Source organism: Doryrhamphus excisus, linkage group LG11 (assembly GCF_037039965.1).
Source record: "Doryrhamphus excisus strain RoL-2023G ecotype Guam linkage group LG11, RoL_Dexc_Guam_v1.1, whole genome shotgun sequence".
NCBI classification, from domain to species: domain Eukaryota; kingdom Metazoa; phylum Chordata; class Actinopteri; order Syngnathiformes; family Syngnathidae; genus Doryrhamphus; species Doryrhamphus excisus.
The window spans coordinates 17,476,409-17,500,407 of record NC_136367.1 but is presented as its reverse complement, the minus strand read 5'-3'; the positions used below and the strand labels follow the sequence as shown (position 1 = coordinate 17,500,407).

The 23,999-nt window shown below is 47.0% G+C and overlaps 1 protein-coding gene across 3 annotated transcripts in view; it reads right to left on the bottom strand.

Moving 5' to 3' along the window:
* bsnb (bassoon (presynaptic cytomatrix protein) b) overlaps window positions 1-23,999 on the bottom strand; it is a 53,484-nt gene that overhangs the window by 5,626 nt on the left and 23,859 nt on the right. Inside the window, exons 4-10 of one of the 3 annotated variants that reach the window (XM_058065449.2) lie at window positions 15,045-15,779; window positions 6,323-12,463; window positions 2,713-4,804; window positions 1,576-2,399; window positions 765-876; window positions 252-398; window positions 82-137 (exon numbers count right to left, since the gene is read on the bottom strand). In XM_058065449.2, coding sequence (XP_057921432.2) covers window positions 97-137; window positions 252-398; window positions 765-876; window positions 1,576-2,399; window positions 2,713-4,804; window positions 6,323-12,463; window positions 15,045-15,779 — 10,092 coding nt within the window. In that variant the 3' untranslated portion in view covers window positions 82-96. The remainder of the gene's footprint in view (window positions 1-81; window positions 138-251; window positions 399-764; window positions 877-1,575; window positions 2,400-2,712; window positions 4,805-6,322; window positions 12,464-15,044; window positions 15,780-23,999) is intronic. The other 2 variants (XM_058065450.2, XM_058065451.2) reach the window with 2 other exon arrangements.

Below are 23,999 nucleotides of genomic sequence, written 5' to 3'. Positions count from 1 at the left end.
AGAAACACCACCCATTCGTCTTACGTAAGAAAAAAACATAATTAGTCGCAAGTAGCATTCATAGTAAATGCCCACACTCACCCTCCTCTCTTCAATTCAAAAGAATGAAGTGAATTTCTTCCCAAGGCCAGACAAAGCTGCAGGAATGAGTCAAACACGAGAAGATCAAATCACAAATCAACAAACTGTAATACTCAATTTACTCGACATCGCAGAAAGAAAAGATGATGAAGATTCATCAGCCACCGTACCGTCTCCCAGTTTCCCGGCCTGTTCCGCGGCACCTCCTTGCAGGATTTTGGTCAGAACGTTCTCCCCTTCGGCGGGCGGCTGTCCGGCCGCGGCGCTTCCGATGCCGCCGGCTTTGCTGCCGATCCCAACAGGGGCGGCCTTAGAGCCTGCAGACAGCCAAAACAAAAAGCATCATATTTCTGTATTCTGTATTTCTGTCCCTTGAAAAGCACTCAAGGGGCACAAGGGACAGAATTTTTTTCGTGCCCCCCGTTTAGAAGTACTAGACAAACTGATCATATTTATTAATGTACCAGGACTGTACACACTGAACTTTAAATTGAAACTAGGGAAATGCAACAACAATGAAAAGCATACAATCATATTCAATAGTCAAATTGCATGTTGAGTACCATAAATTTGTACATGTTGGTAGGTCTAACCCCCCAATGGGGAACCCACCCCACTATTTGAGAAGCAGTGCTGTACATGTACACTGTAAACGCTCTATATTCATTATGTTGTTCACTTACCGATGCCTGTTAGAGGGGGTGGAGCTGTTTTGCTAGTCTGAGGTATTGTCGGGACCGCCATTGTCGGCTTCATTCCTGTGGAAACCGCTGAAGGTGTAGCGTCCATTTTCACCTTGAAGAAGCATAAATATTGAAATCATCTCCCTGAATAAACCACCACTGGAAAGTACTGTAGTTCGCCACTTTGGCCACTATGTGGAAATACTTTATCATGTCCTATGTTATATCTCGGGCGGCATGGCGGACAAGTGGTTTGCGCGCAGACCTCACAGCTAGGAGACCAGGGTTCAATTCCACCCTCGGCCATCTTTGTGTGGAGTTTGCATGTACTCCCCGTGCATGTGTGGGTTTTCTCTGGGTACTCCGGTTTCCTCCCACATTCCAAAAACATGCTAGGTTAATTGGCGACTCCAAATTGTCCATAGGTATGAATGTGAGTGTGAATGGTTGTTTGTCCAAATGTGCCCTGTGATTGGCTGGCGACCAGACAGCTGGGATAGGCTCCAGCACCCCCCACGACCCAGGGCACATATAGATAAACAAGCATTCCGACTCACATTCATACCTATGGACAATTTGGAGTCGCCAATTAACCTAGCATGTTTTTGGAATGTGGGAGGAAACCGAAGTACCCGGAGAAAACTCACGCATGGTACTGGCTATGTGAAATACTGTAAGTGATGTTGCATTGTTAATCAGAAAAAGTCAAATACGCCTTCTAATGACGTGGAATGTTTGCCACTTTAGCAGTACCTTCTTTCTAAAGTAGTATTGTACTACACTACTACATATTGTACACTACGGAACTAACCGCTGTAGCTGCTGGCTGCCCCGATGCAGAGCCTCCTCCTGGCTGGCGTCCCTGTGTCGGCGCTTGGCTGGATTTGGGCTGCTGCTGTGACGGTCCTGCCCCTGCAGTGGTCGTTGGCTGGCTGGTAGGAGGGGGCTGACTGTGCTGCTGTGATTGCTGCTGCTGTTGTTGTTGTTGCGAACTTAGCTGCTGCTGCTGCTGCTGCTGCTGGGGATGCTGAGTACCATCAAGAACTTCGGAGCCCGGATGTCTTCCCGTTTGGCCTTGAGCGCTTGAACGCGGTTGCCCAGCATGGCCCTGCTGCTGCATCTTCGTGCCCGCGGTGGAGGGATCCTGCCTTCTTTGACGATCTCCGGGTTGTCTCTGGCTCCGCCCCCCAGTGCCATGGTGATGACCAGTGGCGGGGTCACGGGAGAAGTCTCCTGAGTTGCGAGGGCTTCCTTGAGCAGAACGGCTATCCGGGCCGCCCCTCCTTTGAGCAGAGGAGGCGGTCCTGCCATCAGATCGCCCCGATGGGTCTTTGGGGTGTGTTCTCGATGAACGAGACGACCTGGGTTCTTCTGAGGAGTGTCTGGAAGAACTGTGCCTCCCAGAGTTGCTGCCGTGATATCGGTGGTCCCGTGATGACGCCGAGGAGGAATGACGCTGATGGTTGTCGTCCTGGGGGCCGTATTCCTCTGGTGGTTCATCATAGTCATGGTAGGTGTGCTTTGTGCGCCTACCTGTAGATGACTGACTGCCACCTCTGTGATGTCTTGAACGATCTGAACGGGCCTCCCGGGGCTTTTCAAACCAGTCAGTCTCCTCTTGGCCCAAATGATAGGCTTTTTTTTAAAAACCAAAAGAGACATCATCAGTCAGTAGTTGCTCATGTGCACGGTAACGATAGAAGCCATGCGATAAAACACACACTGCGTCCCAAAGCCATGCACACTTCAGGAAGCCAGTGAAAAAAAAGACAAGACCCCATTTACACAAAAAAAAGCATGCAGAACAGAAATGTAAAAACACTCCAGAAATGAGATAAGACAACAAAAAGGACAACAAAAGGCGCTCGTCCGCAGATTCTTCACGGCATGCAGTCTCATTGCAGCACCAAGACATGTAAGACACCAGAAAGCATTCAGCACCAGTTACCTTCACTGTCAGACACAGCACAGTTCATGTCATCTACCAGGTAAGGATCATCAGGTTTGTAGACGTGACTCCTGGGAAGGTCCTTCTTGTGGTGATCTTGCACATCCGGAAGTGAATGACTGGATCCATACTGGTTCCTAACATCGTGGGCGTTTGGGATCCCAGAACGTCCGATGCCTACAGGCTTCCCGACAGGACTGATCGGACTCTCTTCCTCTGAATTCTGATTGCGTATGGGCGGTCTTCCGCTGCGGCCGCTTCTCTGAGAACGTTCCATGGCATCTCTCTCGTAGGATTTACTCCTGTGCCCTGACGCGTCTCTGGATGTGATCTTGTCCATGCCGTACCCGGTAGACCTGGACCTACCGGAGCTGTACATACGATCGTCTTCCTCAAGGCCCTCACGACTGGTGCCGTAATACTTCTGCTGGTCGTACGTGTTCCTTTTCATCCCGTATGCAACCTCATCCTGCTTCTTGGATCGAGACACCACAGTACAGCTGCCCCCAGTTGAGGTTGTCATCGTGTACGATGCTAGGTCTGCCTCAACATCTCGGGCTTCCTCGATGGGGGAAAATTTGGATATCTTCTGCTCCATTCCCTGCTTGCGATGCTTACTGCGTTTGGAGGAGACCACGGCCGGGGCAAGATTTTTGGGTGAAACTTTGTGGCTACCGGAGCTGCTCCGTGATGTGTGTTTATGGTCATCATAGTAACAAGATCCAGCACTCGCTGTGGTGCTAGTACGGCTGTCTACTGTGCTTTGGTATCCCATCGTGCCACCGGGTCTTCCGTAAGCATCCACCGGCTCATCTTCAGGTCTACCGTAGGTGCTGCCGCGTCCGGGGCCGTTCTCGCCGCGATATCGCCCTCCGACTGGATGACCTAGCGCGTCGGTGGGTTGATTCGCATTTTCTTTGGTCAACTCACTGATGTCATCGATCATTACATAATTCCTAGGTATGTTCTGCTCCAAGTTCGAGGTGTAGAGCTCATCTGAGACATAAGCAGATGTTGGGCTGTCACCAGAGTGAGTCAGGCCAGGCTCAGCGGGGCGATATTGTCCATACGCGTTGCTGTAGGCGGAACCGTAGCTAGCATCTGGAACAGATGTGGCAACAGAGACCGCTGGGTTGCTGATGACCTCATAGTTGGTGGGGAGTTTCTGCTCGAGGTCAGCCAAAGAAGTTTGCCTCGGTCTTTGGTGTACTGTGAGGATCTCTGCCTGGGGCTGGTAAGAGAGTCCAGGTTGGTAGGAACTATGGCTTGGGTAGGGGAGGCTCTGGCCGGGCATCGGTTGACTCTGAGGATGGAAGCCCTGGTGTCCATGTTGATGCATGCCGAGATCTGTGGGGTACGACGGTTGTCCGTACATACGGGACGAGTAGGTTCCTTGGTTCTGGTATCCGGGGCCTGTAGGAGGATGTGGCTGGAATGTTCCTGGCTGGGGTGCTGAAGACGAAGGGTACTGAGGTGGCTGGAAACCAATCTGATGGTAAGAGGAGCTCGGTTGTTGTGATGATGGTTGACTTTGGGGGTAAGGATAAGGCATATATGATGATGTTGAAGAATACTGAGAGGTTGCGTTAAGGTCATTAGTAAACTGACTAAGCGGTGCTGTGCTGGGCCTTGTCAACAAACCATTAGCATCAAAGGTTGCGGTTGCGGTTCCCATTCTGAGGTTATTGAGCTCGCTGTCTGACATGTAGTCCCGAGCGTCACCCATACAACGCAAGTAAGCCAACTCTCTCCTCTCCCGCTCCTTCACCATGGTCTCCTTTCGCTGCGTAATCCCGAGTTCCAAATACCGTAATTTAGCATCAATCTCTTTCTCTTCTTCTTCTAGCTCGGCTTGCTGCTTACGGAGCTTTGATGACTCTTGTTCCACGGCTTTCAGTTCACTCAGCAAGCCCGCCTTGGTGACTCCTTGCACAGGTCTTGGTAAAACCCTCTGAGGCATGCCGGGAGAGCTGTACATTTGCGCTGGCGTAACTATGGGGAGTGGAGGCTCCTCTGGAGGGGGGCTGGGAAGCGTCCTCTTTACCTTCCTCATCACAGCGTTCTGCTGCTGCTGCTGCAGGGAGGCCATCTGCTGAGAGAGGCATAGACACATCAGCAGAATGAGCTATAAACAGAATGTGTTTATGTAAATGAGGCTCGTTAATGTGCCTCAGTGTGCGCGGAGGGTCTGCACACTCTAAATTAAGAACTGTGAGAATTGATATACATAGATAAGCAAATGAAACACTTCATTTGAATTGACCCCATATGCATTAGAGGGTTATTTCGCTCAGATTTTAATGAACAAAGATTTTATTGTAATTCTTCCAAAAAAGAGGGCGGCACGGCGGTCGAGTGGTTAGCGCGCAGACCGACCTCACACAGCTAGGAGACGAGGGTTCAATTCCACCCTCGGCCACCCTTCTCTGTGTGGAGTTTGCATGTTCTCCCCGTGCATGCGTGGGTTTTCTCCGGGTACTCCGGTTTCCTCCCACATTCCAAAAACATGCTAGGTTAATTGGCGACTCCAAATTGTCCATAGGTATGAATGTGAGTGTGAATGGTTGTTTGTCTATATATATGTGCATATATATGCATACATGCACATATCATTCTTATCATGAAAATCCATGACAAAAAGATCCATTACATTTTGATAAGGAGAAAATGCTGATTAATTTCAGATACATGTTAACTTTTTTTCAAAATATTAAGAACGACATGCAAATAAAGCATTCTAAACAAAGCAAAAAGTCTAGTTTATTACTTACAAATGAGTTGTATTGGCTCGATCCATGATGATATCAATCACATTTACAGTATGTAAAGTTTGTATCATTCTGGCCTATCTCCAAAGCATCACTCGTTTACTTTTAAAGGCTGATCAAGTGAAAAAGGTAAGCATAAGAATGAGCTTTCCATATTATTCTGTCCTCCTGGCAACTCTTGAGCATTTGACAGCCAGCCAGAGAAAGTGGAGGGGGGGGGGGGGGGGGGGTAAGGGGGTGGAGATACCAAGGGAGGAGGAGCAGAGAAAAGGATGAAGGGAAAAAGCATTTCAAGCCATGGCAAGCTAACTTACACTGGGAATGTAAAATGTAACACTGACCACAACATTAAATTAACGACGTATTGCACCTTCTGAGATGGATTCATTCATTCATTCATTTTCTACAGCTTTTTCCTCACGAGGGTCGCGGGGGTGCTGGAGCCTATCCCAGCTGTCTTTGGGTGAGAGGCGGGGTACACCCTGGACTGGTGGCCAGCCAATCACAGGGCACATATAGACAAACAACCATTCACACTCACATTCATACCTATGGACAATTTGGAGTCGCCAATTAACCTAGCATGTTTTTGGAATGTGGGAGGAAACCGGAGTACCCGGAGAAAACCCACGCATGCACGGGGAGAACATGCAAACTCCACACAGAGATGGCCGAGGGTGGAATTGAACCCTGGTCTCCTAGCTGTGAGGTCTGCGCGCTAACCACTCGACTGCCGTGCCGCCCCTGAGATGGATTCATTATCTGTAATCCTTCCACCATCATATGAATCGGGTATTGAATTTCTGTGGTAAATGACGTGGAAATAAAATGAGGCGTCATACCTGACTGTTGGACACGGCTTGCTGATGGTATGGCGAGAATCTGCTCCTGGCCGGGTCCTCCGACGTGGGGCTTAGAGGCTTGGGATCGGACATGGAGCGCTGCACACTTTTGATTGGTCTTGGTATAGACTGGTGGCGTTGCGGCGATTCGGCGGTGAAGGCCTTCTGCTGCGGTGTCACGTGAGCTTTGTTGAGCTTCTCTTGTGAGGCAAACGTTGTTTCCAACATACGATGAGGAGACAACGGCGACACTGGTGAGTATAAAACCTGAGGAGATTTGGGGGGCTGGCGAGAAGGAGACTCATTTTGTTGCTGCTGGTAGCCGATTTCCAGAGGGTCGGGTTTCCTTCTCTCGAATTTAGCGACTCCTTGAAGTCTGGGGGAGGTCGGGTCAGATGTATTTGCGCCAACGATATGCAGACTTGTCGAGTATGGACTGATGGTTGTGGGGACGCTAAGCTGAGGGGCGACCACACCGTGGGACTGAGACTCCGGTTCTGTCTGGCAAGCCAAACTTTCTCCTTTGCGGGTCCTCTCAGGAGCCGCTATGTAATGTAATAAGTCAACCTTTGAGGTTTCCGCCATAGTGATATGTATTGCTGGTGAAACCCGACCGAGTTGGTCAGATTCTGTCTGGCATGATGAGTCGTTTGAGGTTTGAATCGCTATGCTCGCAGAAACTGCTTTCGATGACCCGTCTGATTTGTTCTCACCGCTGGATTCTGAGTGCTTTGATATGCGTGAGCGCCTGCGCCTTACTGGCTGCTGATCCCAGTCTGCCTGGTCCTCTTCATCGGTTTGCACGCTGCAGTCGGCAATGCGTCTTGTTCTCCTGCGTCGGTTCATGAAGCGGTCCTCGCCGTCTTCGTCGTCTGTTTGTACACAACTGTCTGCTATCTTCTTCGCAGGATCATCCTCTGTGCTGTCCCTGAGACGGGGCATAGAATTTTGCTTTTTCATACTCTTGGACTCGGCTTGCTTGTCGCTGCTTCTCAATGACATCTCAGACACCGAACTGTGAATAGGTCGAGCTGCCACCATGGCCTGGACCACTTGTCCGTCCTGCCAAAACTGAACAGTTTGTCCGTCTTGTTGAATGACCCTGCCGCTTTGATCACAAATAATAAAACCTTGAGGAGGCCCTGCTCCCACCACCACTCCCTGTATGGGTCCCTGCGCGGATGTAGCTGCCGCAGCGGCTGCTGCTGATGCTGCCGCTGCTTCTGCTGCTGCGGCTGCAGCGGCTGCCTCCACCGCTGCCGTCTTCTGTCGTTTTTGCTCTTGCAACTGCAGTTGAAGCTGCTGCTGCAGAGACTGAATCTGTTCCAGTTGCATTCTTTGCTGGGCCAGTTGCTCTCTTTGCATGATGAGCTGAGTCTCACGCTCCGCTTGCTGTTGTTGCAGGACCTGCTGCTTGATTGTCTGCAGTTCTTGGATCTCGCGCTGAACAAGTAGTTGTTCTTTTTCTCGGTGTCGCTGAAGCTCCATACGATCTCTCTCCAGCTCCTCGTGAAGGCGCAGTTGCCTGAGTTTTTCCAATTCGACGCGCTCTCGCTCGAGTTGCAGCATGTGCTCTTGCTGCTGACTGAGACGCTCGTCCTCTTTGCCTTTCTGAGCGTCGGTAACACTCGGAGCGACTGTGCCCTGTGGCAAAACCGAGGACTGGGCTTGACTGATGGCTTGAGCTTGATGTTGGGTTTGGGTCAACGACAAAGGTTCCGTTTGAGCAGGTAACTGTTGGGGCTGCATCTGGGCTTGGGCTGGCCTGACGGTAGGAGGCTGTCCTTGGACTTGAGAGATGGGCGTCATCTGTGAGCTAAGTTGAGACTGATCTGTCTGTTGGACTGTCGTAGTTTGAATCCCGGGTACCGATACATGTGCTGCGTTGGCTTGGGTCGGTAGAATGACTGCTGCCGTTGTCGAAGGCTTACCAAGATACATGGGTGTTTCTTGTTGTGAGGAGCTTACAGCGGGCATACTGCCGGATGGGGGGGCCGAAGTAGAATACTGGTTTGGAGGAGGGTATGAATACGTTCCTTGCGTGGCCACGGGAATTCTGGGACTCACTTGAGGCAACCTGGTAAGACTAGATAACGGTACAGCTGTTACACCTGACGGGTATGGCCTGTAGATGCCTCTCGGCATCGGTGGAAGAACAGAACCTGGTTGGGTAGTAATCGGCAAAGTAGACGCTATAGGTGTGTTTATGGTCGAGTATATCATGCCATCACCTCCTCTCAAAGCAGCAGGATACAAGGCGCGTATGCTGGCTTGTCTGGCATTTATTAGGTTTGTTAAAGCTTGGCCATTTGGCAGCGCTCTTCCATCTGTGCCGTACAGCAAGTTTGCTCGTATTGATGCTAAACTCTGATGCAGATTTAGCCTACCTATAGGTCCACTCCTCCCAACGCCATAATGTAGCAATTCAGTGTTATTTCCGTACCGGGTTGCAAACTGATCCGCTGTGTTAAGAGCAGCGCACATCTGACTGATCTCCCTTGCCGTGGTTGCGCTGTATTGAGCCACATTAGAGTCCTGCGGTCCTGCTAACTCCTTGGAGCCATAGCCGTAATCGGAATTGATATTAGACATGGAGCCATAACGGCGAATGGGCATTGCGGGGCCGGCGATGTCACTTTGATGACGCAAGTCTGTGTAAGAACCATACTGAGCTCCCATGCCGAGATATGTGCCATCATAAGCCTGATTCATGTTACTGAGATCTACTGCCACCCCTCCCTTCATGTTCACCTGGTACTGGGTGCCGTCGGTCATTGCGGGGAGATTGGTATCGGACATGGAGGGCTGGATTCTTCCCGATGGAACTAAACTTGTTTGATATGGTTTATGCTCTTCGGTTACACCCTGTGTAGCTTGAGATTGTTGCTGTTGATTGACGTTGTAATGTCGAGGATTGGAAGGTGGTGGTGGAGCTTTTGAGGTTTCGGTGATGGGGTTCTTCTCTGGTGATACGGTTGTGGGCTTCTGACTGAATGACCCCGTACACGAACCAGCAAAGGGCAAATTGTACACAACATCGCAACAAGCTACTTGGTTTTCTGGTTTGATCTGTCCAGTCAGATCTAAGACCTGGGGAGGGGGAGGCGGCTCTTCTTTCTTGACTAACTGGGTAACCGTGCCCGCCTGAGATGTTTTAGTCTCATCTAGTTGAACCATCATGACATGAGCTTTACCCGTGGACAGATTCATTACTGTCGGCTTGTTTTGGAGCTCTAAAGCAACCCCGCCGTATATTTCCTGGGGGGCATTAGAAACAGGCTGTGAAGCCAGAGGAGCCACTCTCGCGGTCACCACAGGTTGGGAACTGGTTGTCTGGCTAACTGCAAGATCTTTCTTCATTAAAAGTGGCGGGACTTGGTTAGCTAAATTGAAACGAGCAAAAGAAGACTGCTGTTGATGCTGCTGGAGCTGCTGCTCGAGAAGTTGCTGCTGCTGCAGGAGCTTTTGTTGTTGTAACTGCAGCTGCTGCTGTTGGATACCCAGGTTCTCCAGACAGGCATCAATTTTGGGAATAGACGGGTCTGCAACCGGTGGCTTGCTCTGGGATAAACAGACTGCCGTTCCAACCCCTTGCCCCAAATCCACGCGGTTTTGCAAAGGATCTCCATACACGATGGGATGTTTGGGTTGGGACATGAACATAGTACCTGCGACTGTGACGCTGACGGTTGTCGGTGTTGATACGGACACATGCGGTTGCTCTTGCGCGTTCAAGTTCATTATGAGAGGTTGCACTGCCGTAAGCCGAACAGATGGCTGTTCCGCCCCCAGAGAATAGCGCCTCGTGTCGGAGGCTAAGGATGTTAGATCCATGCCTTGGTCTGTCATTATAATTGGGGCAGATCTCATTGGGGCTCTGAGATCTACAATATTGGTTGGAAGGGTTTGGCTCTGTCCCAGGACTTTTGTAGTGCCTGGAATATTTGAGATTTTACAAAGTGATATATTTTCCATAGACAGTGATCCGCGACTATTTGATCTGTCAGCATTTTGAGGCATCTGTGATGAATGTTTTGGTGACGACGATGGGGAACTTGTGGGCAGAGGCTGGGAGCTATACAAGGTTTTATAGCTAGCCTGTGTTGGGGATGATAACGGGGAAGTGGATGAATTTACAGTTACAGGCTTGGCAGGGTTCGGCGTTACGGATCCTAGCGTTATGACCATCACTGGTGAATCCTGGGAGGACTGTTGTCGTGCAAGACGCGGCGAAGCAGACCTCTGAGGTGCCTGAGCTCCACGGGGAGTTACGGCCGATGCCGGTCCGCCAGGGAGTGTTGGCAACTGCCTGCCGCCGCTTCCTGTGGGTCGCACGGTAGGCGCGTGTGTCGGGCTTTGTGCGGGAGAAGCGTTTGGCGAGACTGGAGGGCTGGGGCCTTTGAAAAGAGAGAAGACTTTGTAGGTGAGAGAGGATCCTGCTGGGTCGGATGATGCGTTAGCTGCATTTCGGGTGTGACTGCCTTGTGTTTTGGTTGTGGCCACTCCTCCGACAACCCCTTCGATTTTGGCACTCTGTGACATCATCCTGTTTTGAGTTTCTTTTGAAAGATGTGCTGCATGAATCCCTGGAATCCGCGGGTCGTTCCCGGTTGTGGAGAAGGACATAGGTGCACCGCTTTGGGTAGGGCTTGAACCAGGAGTTAAGGCTGATCCTGTTTCGAGGTTTTTATTGTCAGACAGAGAATTTTTCTGCTGACTGTTTTTGCCTTGTCTCTGCAGGAGCTGGGCTTTCTTCATCATCTCCTCATAGACTTCTTCTGCACTTTTGAGTGTTTTATCAGCTGACGTCATGGTGGGTGTCTTCTCTGTGGGGGAGTAGAGCGATGTAAAAGTGGGAAGGTTATATTCATTCCCTGATTTGTAGAGCTTTCCGGCTATTATCTCAAAGCCCTCTGCTTCAGAGTCAATCGAGGGTGAGTATTCGGAACAGGATGACCTGTGGAGCTCTTCCATCTCCGCTGCCTGTCTCAGTTCTTCTGTTGGTGATGCGTCCTCAATGGGAGAGAGATTACTGGGGGGAGTTTTGGATCTTTCCCTGCGCCTCTGTGCTCGTAGTTCCTCCTTATCCCGCTTTGTTTTCCGTGCAGTACTCCGGATCCTCTGTTGCTCAAGGTCTCTCATCTGCTCCTGTTCTCTGAGTAGCTCTTCCTCCTCTCTGAGCTCATCCTCCTCAGATGAGTCCTCAATTGTGGGCAGCAGCGGCCCGTGTGAGCGATGTCTGGCCTTTCTCTGCTGTTTTGCTTCCTCGAGTCGTGCTCTTCGACTAGGGCTGCTGTCACTGTCGTCCTCCATGGAGGACACAGACGTGGGTGAAGTTCCGGAGGTGTAGCTGGGAGTGGTGGCAGGTAGAGTGGATGAGTATTCTCCTTTGGACCGCTCTTCTGGAGAACCAGTCAGACTCTCCATCTCCAGCTCGGGTTCTCGTAGGTCATGCTCAGCGTTGAGTTCCATGTCACGGTTGTAACTGTTGGTGTTGTTCAGCTCAATTGTCTTAAAGCGACGAAGACCCCCTGCCATCATGACATCTTCCTCTTCCTTTACTTTGTATGCCTCTTCTGATTCCTTAGCGTTATCCTCAAAACTGCTCGAATGGTGCGGGAGTCTTCTTCTCTCTTTGTTCAAATCCCCACTAGTTTTATGTCCTCTTTTAACTTTCTGGTCTCCATATTCCTCCAAGTCATCTTCATCAGCACTCATCTCCATAATTTGCCTCCTCATAAACTCTTCATCAGTTAAATCTTTATGGGACTTCTTTTGCCTTACCGGCAGTGGTGAGAGGCCGCTTTCACTGCTGTCTTCCACGTAATCGTGACGAAGCTTGCAGCTGAGCTCATCCTCCGATTCATCTCTTGCCGCGTCATCATCGGGACTGATGTCTCGTCCCTGTCCAACAGACAGCGAATGAGGCCTGTGCTTCTGGTCTGATGCCGCCTTGGATTCCAGTAGAGGTTTCATGGACGTCTCCAACCTGGTGATTTCCGGGGAAATGGACACACCCCTCTCATTGAGTTTGAGGGCGTCTTCGTGAATTTGACCACTGATCTCCCCTTGAGAGCCGGATATGCCGTCGGAAGAGTATCCCGTGTCGCTTAAACTCTGGGTACTTGACTTGATGTAATCCTAAAGCAAAGAAACAGAAAGTGGTCAGAAGCAGTGGGATGCACGGATTCTTACACAAATGAACTGGCAAAGCGGTCTATTACAAGCTCTGCTGCACAGCTTTTATCCCATTACTTCATCAAACGTTTTGAGCAGTTCTTGATGATAGGGAATAAAATGAATGCACCGTGCCAAATACAGATGATGTCTCTAATACATAACATACATATTAGAGATTAGTGCATGGAATAGAACAACCCCAAACAACCAAATACACCGACAGTTCAAGATAAAATCAACCCAAATCATTTTAAATACAAACATATTGTTAAAGTAAGACGTTCTTTATATCATTTGTAAGAAAATGGTTGATTTTGCCTTGCTGCTTTTCATACAGACAAATGATAACGTTAAACACAACGCTTCTTAACAAACATGCTTGATCCAAGTATCCCCATGCATTCTATTTCTTATGGATTCTTCCAGATGTTGGATCATGCTTAGAATGCGGTATGAGCACATTTATCACATCGCAACAAAAAGCTTGAGAAAACCAAAAAACAAACAAACAAAAACAGAGACAAAGATATACAATTCCAGTCTTTATATTGATGATAATTCAATGGATGCGTGAGCAAATCAAATAAATACACAATGACAATCACTGAAAATAACTCAAATAAACCAAAAAACGTGATCACCACATAGATAGGTACTTGAGTCATCTCCAAAATAAATTCTAAATTCTAGCAGCTCTGTGAGAGTATGGCTGTAACCACACCTTAGTACGTATGTACCTTGCTCTTAAGTTCATGCTTTGGCTCATTTTTTTTTGTACAGTAAGGGACCAATCACTCGGTGTACCTGAACCTGATTAGGGAATACATGCACCCTTACACAGTGATGGGACTAACAGCGTTACTAATGCTGTTACTTTTTTTAGTAACGAGTAATCTAACTAATTACTTTTACGGTCAGCATAACGCCGTTACCATTTTCGACACCCCGTTATTGCACGTTACTGAAGGCGCCTAAAAATATATCACCGTAATCATCATAACTTATCATCATCATAACTAATCTGCAGCGCAGTGAGAGTGTTGCAGAGTGACAAGGGAGGGGGTGGGATAACCACATAAGCAATGAGGATTGGCTAACGTTTAGTAAAATTGTGTCCTCAGCCAATCAGAGACTTGCGTGGGCGGGTGTTTACACTATATAAGCAATGAGGATTGGCTAAGGTTTAGTAAAATTGTATCTTCAGCCAATCAGAGAACTTAGGTGGGCGGGTGTTTCGACTGTATAAAGCAATGAAGATTGGCTAACGTTTCGTAAAATTGTGTCTTCAGCCAATCAGAGAATTTGGGTGGGCGGGTGTTTCGACCATATAAGCAATGAGGATTGGCTAAGGTTTAGTAAAATTGCGTCTTCAGCCAATCAGAGAACTTGGGTGGGCGGGTGTTTAGAGTACGTCCAAAGTTAAGTGCGATACAGCATAGCGAGAGATGGCGAGTGAGGAGGACTCTAGTGAGAAGACAGCGTGGATGTACGGACACTACTTTAACCTCGTTGATGTCAACGGTAAAATAAACATTATGTCCCCCAAAAAAACTTTGTCCACGTCTTTTGTGAGCAACTCAAACCCACAGAAACACCTTGACTGCAATAAATGCAAACCTCTGTAATGGTACCCGCAATAGTTACTTTTACTGGTAACTAGTTATGTTTGTAGTGGAGTAACTCAGTTACTTTTTTTGAGAAGTAACTAGTAACTATAACTAATTACTTTTTTAAAGTAACATGCCCAACACTGCCCTTACACCCACAGAGATCACGCAATACGTGTTTTTGTAGCTTTACAATTAAAGTTGTACATGCAGAAAACAATTCTAAAATCACATAAATGAGGAATGAAAGGGATAAATTAATGTTGCCCATCATCCACAATGCTTATATGAGACATGAACACACACATCTCTAATTCTGGGCATTCTAAAGATATACAAACAGGTAAAAGAAGGCAGCAAGAAAGGCTTCATTTCCATCATGTGAGCTGCATATGAAACACATTGTGATTATTATTCTTATGAACATTGTTATATCCAAGAACTACATTACTGCCGTAGTGACATCTGGCTATTAGCAGGGTAGCAACTAGCTTGAGCACACACTGGCTCCCAATGCCTCAAGCCACTAGCCAAAGGTAACGCTACATATTGGAGTTTTTGCCTTTTTTGGCCCAATAGGTGTGTCCCATCACATGCATTCATTAGCTGCCTCTTTTTTTTACCTGTTTTGATATCTTTATAACACACAGAGAAAACAAAGACATGTGTTAATGTCTCACAGAAGGGTTGTGGATGAAAATGACTTCATGACTGTGATTTGCTATCCACAGGCGGCCATGGAAGTAATCCCTGCATCTACGATGGGATGTCACGGAGCAATGATTCATTGATTGTTTATTGATTGATGACTTGAAGGTGATGATGGTGATGAAGATGGATTCAAGTACCAAAACAGAACAAGAATTTCTTTCCAAAAAAAAAAGAAAAAGATGAATTGCGGGTACGGAGTGAAGGTGACGTTTCAGGCAGCTCACTTCTCGGTGCGTTGACCTCGGCGCATGGTCTGCTATCTTGGTGTCTTTTGTGGTCTCTGAAGGGTCCTTCTTTGGTGAGGCCTTGGCATCCTCCTTTGGAGACCTAGACGTGACTTTTGTCTTCTCCTGGCTCTGCGTCTGTTTGCGTACCTGTGACGTACCTGCGGGTTTAGACTGGGTGGGTGCTGTTTTTGAAGAGGTGGGAGAAGTCTTGGCGTTATTGGGTACTCCTTTAGGGCCGGATGAAACCTTAACCTGAGCAGCGGGCTGAGCAGAACCCTTTGTCGGAGTCTGCCCTTTAGCCGGGTTCTGCCCTTTAGTTTGGTTAACGGGACCCTTACTTAGAGCAGGACCTTTATTCTGAGATTGGCCCTTACTCTGCGCTGGGGGTGGCGTTGCACCCTTGCTTTGAGAACCTGAAACCTTGGCTTGAAAAACAGGCTGGGAAGAAGCCTTCGTCGGAGGGGAAGCTTGGTTGATTCCCTTGGCTTGAGAGGAAGTTTCAGCCTGTTTCATAGGAGAGGCGGGGCCACTTACTTGGGGACCCGGTGGTTTCTGTTGATGCTGAGAGCCCGGGGGCCTCGGTCCTGACCGCGGATCGGCCCCTTTCTGTTGATTGGACGTCGCAGGTGACCTGGGGGAAGCCACGGGCTGTGTGCCGGGGTCCGGAATATCTCCCAAACTTCCAGAGAGAGCCCTCTGTGTCTGGCAGTTCAAGCACAACCATTCTTTATTCTACAAAGACAAAGACAACAGAAATTAGGGATATTGTCGGAAAGAACGAGCATTGAGAAGACTTCATGGTTCGACAAAACGAAGCATTTTCAAACCCAGAGAAAAAGTGCTGAATCCAAATGAAAACATCTGTCATTACAGACCAGGGGGGGCGTGAGAGCCATTAGACCTGCTATGGAGTGTGCAGCATCTGCCTTCTGCAAGGGAACCGTTTGTCCTTCATAGTTATTTGCTACATCCGAGCGCTATATTGGGATGTAAATACAAATACTGGTCTTACCAAGGCGTGGATTAGATATCAGGTCAATGCGGCACATGGATGAGGCAGCTCAATGAAAGGAGACGCTTCCATTTCAGGGTTATGAAAGATGAAATGAGAGGCGGCGGCACCATGTTGGTGTTTCTAAAACCATCATCTTTGCCTCCGGTCTGAAGAGGCAGTGTGTCAAGACTTGCATAACAACACAACACAAACCCGGTGAGCGTTTACATGATGAATGTGCATCTGATTAGAAAGAGGGTGGATGACTCTTAAGCCCTGTGCACACAAAAACCTTTTAGCCCAGGGGTCTTAATCATGCGGCCCGCGGGCCACACTAGTTTGAGGCTCCACCTTGATATGAAAGTTTAATGTTAGTGCGGCCCGCGTAAGTTTGATATGGATGCTGTATGGTATCATGTACCCAGAAAAAATTATTACGTTTGATTAATGTTCATGTTAAAGGTTAAATAACTGTTAATAGTTATCCTCCCTATCCGTGTGGAAGTGGTAAGTTTTTGGCTATTTAAGTTTAAAGGAAATAACTTGAAGGCTACCGTTTAGGTAGCTAGCTCTCTAGTTTGCGAGTTAGCATGTGTCTCAACATCCTGCAGTTGCGCAATATGTTGTAAATAAAAAGAGTATAAATGTGACTATAGTCGTGTTTTGTCATGTCTACAGGGCTCTAATAATGCTTTGTTCATTTTAAATCAGAAAAAAATAATTTGTCTACCCACCAACTATATGTGGTTTCTTAAGTTTTTATTATTTTTATTATTATTATTATTATATTTATTACTGATTGATTGATTTTCTTTATTCTTGATTTGTTTATTTATTTTCATCTTATTTTGTGTAGAAAAATAAAAAGTAAGATATTTGAGAACAGTGGAATGTTTTATCAGAGCTTTTCGTGTAGAAAATTGGAACCAAAGCGAAGTTTTTATTTATTTATTTTTTTAATAAATGCGGTTGTTTTTTTGGAAAACCGGATGCGGCCCAGTCTCACCCAGACCCGAGCTCCAGTGGCCCCCCAAGTAAATTGAATTTGAGACCCCTGTTCTAGCCTTTTTTGGGGGGGTTGGTCTGGGGGGCACCCAAGTCAAATGTTTTTTTGATGAGTATTTGCTGCAGATAGCCTAGCATCGCTCCGACAACTAAAAGAGCATGCACCTGAACTAAATATGTAAGTGACTCAAACTAAAAGCAGGTACGTAAAGCAGGAAGACAAAACAGGGCACAGGGGGGAAGTACATACAAAATAAGAGCATCACAACAGGAACTAAGGCATAAGAAGAGAGTTTGTGTGTGGATGAAAGGTTGAGGTAACCTTTCCATGTGGATAGCTCCTTCAAGGTTGACAGGAGGATTCACACGCCCATGTGATGCACAGAGTGAATCCTTCTGTATGGTACAGAGAAAACACACATGCACATGTCAATATATCCAGTATATCTTTTTTGTTTACCATATGATTTATTAATTATGATGACAAGCCTAAAGATAACCCTTCCCACAGTGTGTGGATGGAGCCAAACGCACGCCAAACAGACAGACTTGCTTTGTTTTCCTCGCTCTCAAGTGCTCTACTGAGAAGCTATATATAAACAGGTGAGGCACTCTTAGAAGTGGCCATCTGCGCTGGTACTTTCACACATTAAAAGTCAGCAAATGCTGCCTTTATCAGCCACACATGATCTTGTCAGAAATTGCTCTTTTCCTCTTTATTATCACACATGTAAATATTCTGGGTCATTAACATATAGTGTTGTACAGTACGTTATGTACTGCAGTAATGCTGTGTGGTTACTACATACAAGTACACACACATGTTCCAATTCCTCCAGACTATGAAAGTGGCGTCCATTTCATGAAAAAGATTGGACACAAACGCACGGTCTAGTGCAGCCAAAACTCTGCTTTGTGCTCCTGAATCAGCACAACATCACCACCCCGAGTAATGCGAAGAGATGAGCAAAGCCTGGAGCTGAGGGTAGCAAATTATTTATACTGCATGGAGTGCTTCAGCTTCCCACCTCCTCCCACACTGGCTGCAGAACATCAAGATGGTACATTGGAGGAGTTGTTCCCGCATCAAACACTCACAGCAGAACAAACAAATTAGACATTTGACTACATACTTTACTTATACAACATATTTATTGAAAACCTCCAGTGTTGTCAAGTCATCAAACTAGGAATGGGCGATATGGACCAAAACTCATATCCCCGTATATTTAGGGTGAATATCCGTATAACATGTTTTTTCCACAAAGTCAAATATGCGTGCAAAGTTATATGAAAATGTAAACAATCTTACAATCAATAGCCGCTGAAATGAAATAGTATATTATCTTTAAATAAATATAGAAAAATTCAATATAATATTGAATCTTCAGTGTAATCATGCTGCACTCACGCTAGTCTCTCTGTAGCAGGGTTAGCGCCGTTAGCGTTTCCATCTCACGTCATGACCACCGACGGTAAACACAGTTGATACCGCCCCTTACACAGCAAAATTTATACTACTTTATACTATGCAGCCTCTCCTCCTCTGTATCTCCGTGGGGATCTTTGGTCGCTCGGCATAGCGAAAGGGTGCCCAAAGTTAACAGCCGCTCTCGAGTGTAAACAATGGAGCAAGAGGCAAGCCATGAACATCCATTGCTGCATATTTGCTTAATGGGTCGCTGTGGCACCAAAAACAATAAGAAAGTACGAACAAAGTTATCACTATTTAACACTCGAAACGCCACAGAAGATACAGAGCTGCTGTAACTAGCCTCCACTTGGGCGGCGCCATCTTGAAACATGACACCTCCGCATCAAATCCATATGAACCATATGCTTGTTTTTCATATCCCGGCTTAAAGGAAATATCCATCTTTTTAAAAATATCCATATATCGCCCAGCCCTACCTCAGACTAAAGTCAGAGTCAAGTCCCAAGTCATTGATGTCAAAGTCCAAGTCCAGTTGCAAGGCTTTAAAAATTGGGCTTGTCGTGCACCACAGTGGTTCGGATTCACAAGTTCTGTGTATTGACGTTTGGGAGGTCACATGTGCAGGCGTGAAGCGTAGTAAGATAAACAACCTCAAGAAATGGCCGACATGAATCACTCTACTCACCTAACTGTGCTAACCACGTGGCTTTGTGTGTTTGTTCCACGTGTGCTTACCGTCTGGTGTGTGTGTGTGTGTGTGTGTGTGTGTGTAGACTGTTGGTGAGATGATCTCGTTAGTGAATTGGTAACCTCATTAAATGGCAGGAGGTTAACTTGTGTGCCGAGTAGAGAGTGTACTTAAAGTGGAAGTCAGATGCAGCTGACGAGACTAAACGCTAATCTCGCCATTATATTTGGAGCCTGGGGTGACCCCACGCTCAAATCATCATACAAGAGACCGACTGATTAGCTGGCCCGGCCGATTACCACGTACCATCTCTGTGCTGCTTCCTGTCCCGAGTAGCTGCACCCCCCCCCACAAACACACCAACAAACAGTCCAGATATCAGATATAATGATATATATTACTGATATTCTAGCATGTTGGCTACACAGTCAGGCGATCAGGAATACCTGGGTTTGATTCTCCGCTTGGGCATCTCTGTATGGAGTTTGCATGTTCTCCCCGTGTGTGTGTGGTTGGTTTCCTCCCACATTCCCAAAACATGCTAGGTTAATTGGCGACTCCAAATTATCCATAGGTATGAATGTGAGTGTGAATGGTTGTTTGTCTATATGTGCCCTTTGGTTGGCCGGCGACCGGTCCAGGGTGTACCCCGCTTCTCACCCAAAGACAGCTGGGATAGGCTCCAGCATACCTACAACCCTAGTTTGGATAAGCGGTATAAAAAAATTGATGGATGGAATGAATATCAGATATCAGCGGACATAACCAATACTGGCTTTTTTCAAGTCCTGGATATTGGTATACATGAGCCTCAGAAATCCCATATCAGTCAAGCTGTACTGAAAATAATACAGTAAAGAACCTCCATGGCAGCTAAAGTAAAAACACGAGGCGGGTCAGATTTCTGAAATAATAATTTGTCTGACAAATGAAAAACTGCACAGCCATTTGAGCATTCTACACTGTCATACAAGTTAGAAAATAAAGCATTTTCAAGCATAAAGATGGCTAAATTAACTAAATACAGACACGATGATCTACATTGGCCACTAGGTGTCAGTAAGTGTTTAAAATAATAATAAAAAGTGAATGGATGGATGTATGGATGGATGTGGAAATGGCTTCCTGGAAGAAGTAATTACCCTCAGAGTTTTTCTATGGGAAAGATTGCCTCAGTTTTATATGTTGCTGTTTTTGTCGGCCCTTCTGGAACAAATTAATGACGGGAAAATGAGGTAGCAGTGTATTCTAATTCCCTCCCAAGTTCTAATACAGTCCAATATATTGTCTGCTGCGTATTGTGATGCTTGTCATACGCCATGCTGTCGGCAATACAGCGTATATCCACAAAATGAGCTTAAGTGCTGAAGGCAGATGATGGCCAAGACTCATTTTAGCATCTGAATTTAGAAAAAAAAACGAAAAAAAAAGAACAGCATGTGTTGTGTGGAGGTAATGGCAAATCAGGTCAGGACTTCATGAAAATCCAGTTGACAAAGCAGAAGGTGGTGGCTGGGAAGGGGAAACGGAACACCACCCAAGCAGGCCCTGTGTTGGCTCCGTGCAGCCGGATGAACTGCCCTTTGGCTAGGAAAATAATGAGCCTTGCAACGCTGCAGGTAACCACCGGGAAAAGGTCAGCCAGTCCCATCCCGTTCTCACAGATTGATCCCAGCTCTCAATGGACGCCTCTTGGAGACACCGCAGGCGTGAGAAGCGGCGTACGCATGTTTGGCATGTGTGCTACCAGAGGCCACGCGTGTACAGTCATTGTCGCCCATGTCAGGTGCACTTGGAGAAGGTACACCTTCCTTATTGGCCCCATCCATCCTCATGTCGACTCTAACCCTTATCCAAACCCTCTTCCATAGACACCCCTGCCGTATCTGCTCATCTTTGTCTGTTTAGCTATTTCAGGCCAAGGAAGGAAGGTCAAGGCTTCCCAATCAGAAGACAAGGATGAAGAGTCTTGAACCAGTCATGATGTCTTATACATATCACTATATTGACACTTACTATGGTACCCATTATGTCATTGTATGGTCATATCACCTCGTACTTTGGTACGTGACAAAAATAAAATAAAACTAAAAAAAATTTTTTTAAACTATATTAGGAAAGCAGGAAGTGAACAAATGTAACAGTTACATGTGGACTCATTCATTCATTCATTCATTTTCTACCGCTTTTTCTTCACGAGGGTCGCGGGGGATGCTGGAGCCTATCCCAGCTGTCTATGGGCGAGAGGCGGGGTACACCCTGGACTGGTCACCAGCCAATCACAGGGCACATATAGACAAACAACCATTCACACTCACATTCATACCTATGGACAATTTGGAGTCGCTAATTAACCGAGCATGTTTTTGGAATGTGGGAGGAAACCGGAGTACCCGGAGAAAACCCACGCATGCACGGGGAGAACATGCAAACTCCACACAGAGATGGTGGAATTGAACCCTGGTCTCCTAGCTGTGCCGCCACATGTGGAACTGTGAACTGATTATGTGATGCATTAAATTTCTAATCTGATGCATGTTCAAATGAAATAAAACCATTACCATTACCATTACCTTGAAAATGGAGGATGGTGGTCAGGCTCTGGCCACTCCTTGGTACCATGGCTAGCCCGAGGCTGTGTTGGACTATATTTCTTTCAGGAGTGCATGCATTGTCGTACGCACTCCGTGACCTACTGAATGTCACCAATACAGCACATGAACTGTTGCACTCTGAGCACATACTCAATAAAATTATAACCAATTCAAAGCAAACCAGGCTTTCAAGCAATCCCATAAACATCAGCAAATAAAGGCAAAGCACAAGCTGCACAAAATCTATAGGCTGTGTCTTAAAAGGGGGGCTACACTGCATATAAAAAAAACAGCGTGTAACTCCTAGGTGGCATCGCTTGTAGGCTTTGAGAGCATGAATCATAGACCCACAGAAGCCTGCTTGGCGAGGGAGCCTGCCAACGTCTTTTTACGCATCTCACCCATGGAGGGAGCCAGAGAGTGCAGAATTCCATGAGGGGATGTGGAGCCCTGTGGGTGCCCGCACACACACACACACACAATAACATGAAAGCACAGAGAACAAACAAATGAGCAGGAGCCTGAGCCAGATTCCAGCAACCTAACCTGCTAAATATTGCACTTGGGGACCTGATGTATTCCTGCACAACTCACACCTGCCTGGCCCACCTTGCTGCTACAGTATATCCATCTAGTACACTAGTGTACTGTATATACTGGAGTATAGCCATACATACACTGGCCGACACTGTCTATGCAAGCACATACTGTACATTCACACAGCCTCAGCCTTGCTCTCCTACTGTCAATCAACCACAGCAACACCAGCCCCCGTGCGGGCTCTCTTCCAGTAGCGAGACAGCAAACTGTGAGCAAGAAATGTCAGACGGCAATAAACGCATTTGCATAGCTAAGGAGGATATAGCATTGACAAACTACGCTGGGGGGGCCAGCAGGCAGCAGAAAACACAAATGATCCGAAGCAAAAAACGTACAAGTCATCAAACGAACGCAATGGGGAAATGCTGCAAATTATGAATGCAAATGCTGTAATCACAGAAATGCTGCATGATTTAAAAAAAAAAAGCAAATGTCAACAGCACGCATGAAGAGAAATAATGCAACTTTGCACAGTTAGCCATGCATCCAGGAAGTAACTTCAGAGTTCTTAGTTAATATTTGACAATAGTTTTGACAAATTTTTACTTAAATTTAAGTTGTTTAACAAGCACAAGGAAATGTACCTTTTCATTCTACCAACCTTCCTCTGGGTATCCTGCTCAGGACTTTAAATTAAACACAGATATACCTCCATCACGCCTGGCGCCCTTGCTAGCCTGGCTAACTTCCTGCTAGCCTGGCTGACCTCTTGCTAGCCCAGCTGACCTCCTGCTAGCCTGGCTGACTTCCTTTTACACTAGCTAACTTCCTGCTAGCCTAGCTGACTTTGTGTTAGCTTAGGTGACTTCCTGCTAGCCTGGCTGACTTCATGTTAACCTAGCTGACTTTGTGTTAGCTTAGGTGACTTCCTGCTAGCCTGGCTGACTTCCTGCTAGCCTAGCTGACTTCATGTTAGCCCAGCTGACTTTGTATTAGCTTAAGTGACTTACTGCTAGCCTGGCTGACTTCTTGCTAGCCTAGCTGACCTCCTGCGAGCCTGGCTGACTTCCTTTTACACTAGCTAACTTCCTGCTAGCCTGGCTGACTTCATGTAAACCTAGCTGACTTTCTGTTAGCTTAGGTGACTTACTGCTAGCCTGGCTGACTTCCTACTAGCCTGGCTGACTTCATGTTAGCCCAGCTGACTTCATGTTAGCTTAGGTGACTTCCTGCTAGCCCGGTTGACTTCATGTTAGCCTAGCTGATTTTGAATTAGCTTCGGTGACTTACTGCTAGCCTGGCTGACTTCTTGCTAGCCTAGCTGACCTCCTGCTAGCCTGGCTGACTTCCTTTTACACTAGCTAACTTCCTGCTAGCCTGGCTGACTTCCTGCTAGCCAAACTGACTTCATGTTAGCCTAGCTGATTTCATGTTAGCTTGCTGACTTCATGTTAGCCTACCTGACTTCATGTTAGCCTACCTGACTTCGTATTAGCTTAGGTGACTTCCTGCTAGCCTGGCTGACTTCCTTTTACCCTAGCTAACTTCCTGCTCGCCTGGCTAACGTGTGTTTTCAGCAGTTGTTTGTGATCCTGCGGCGTTTCTGTCATTCCAGATGTGTTTGTGTGTTTTTGTTTAAGGATGATTTCTGTGTTTGGACGTTGTAGCGTGTTTGTGCAGGTCAACCAAGGTGCGA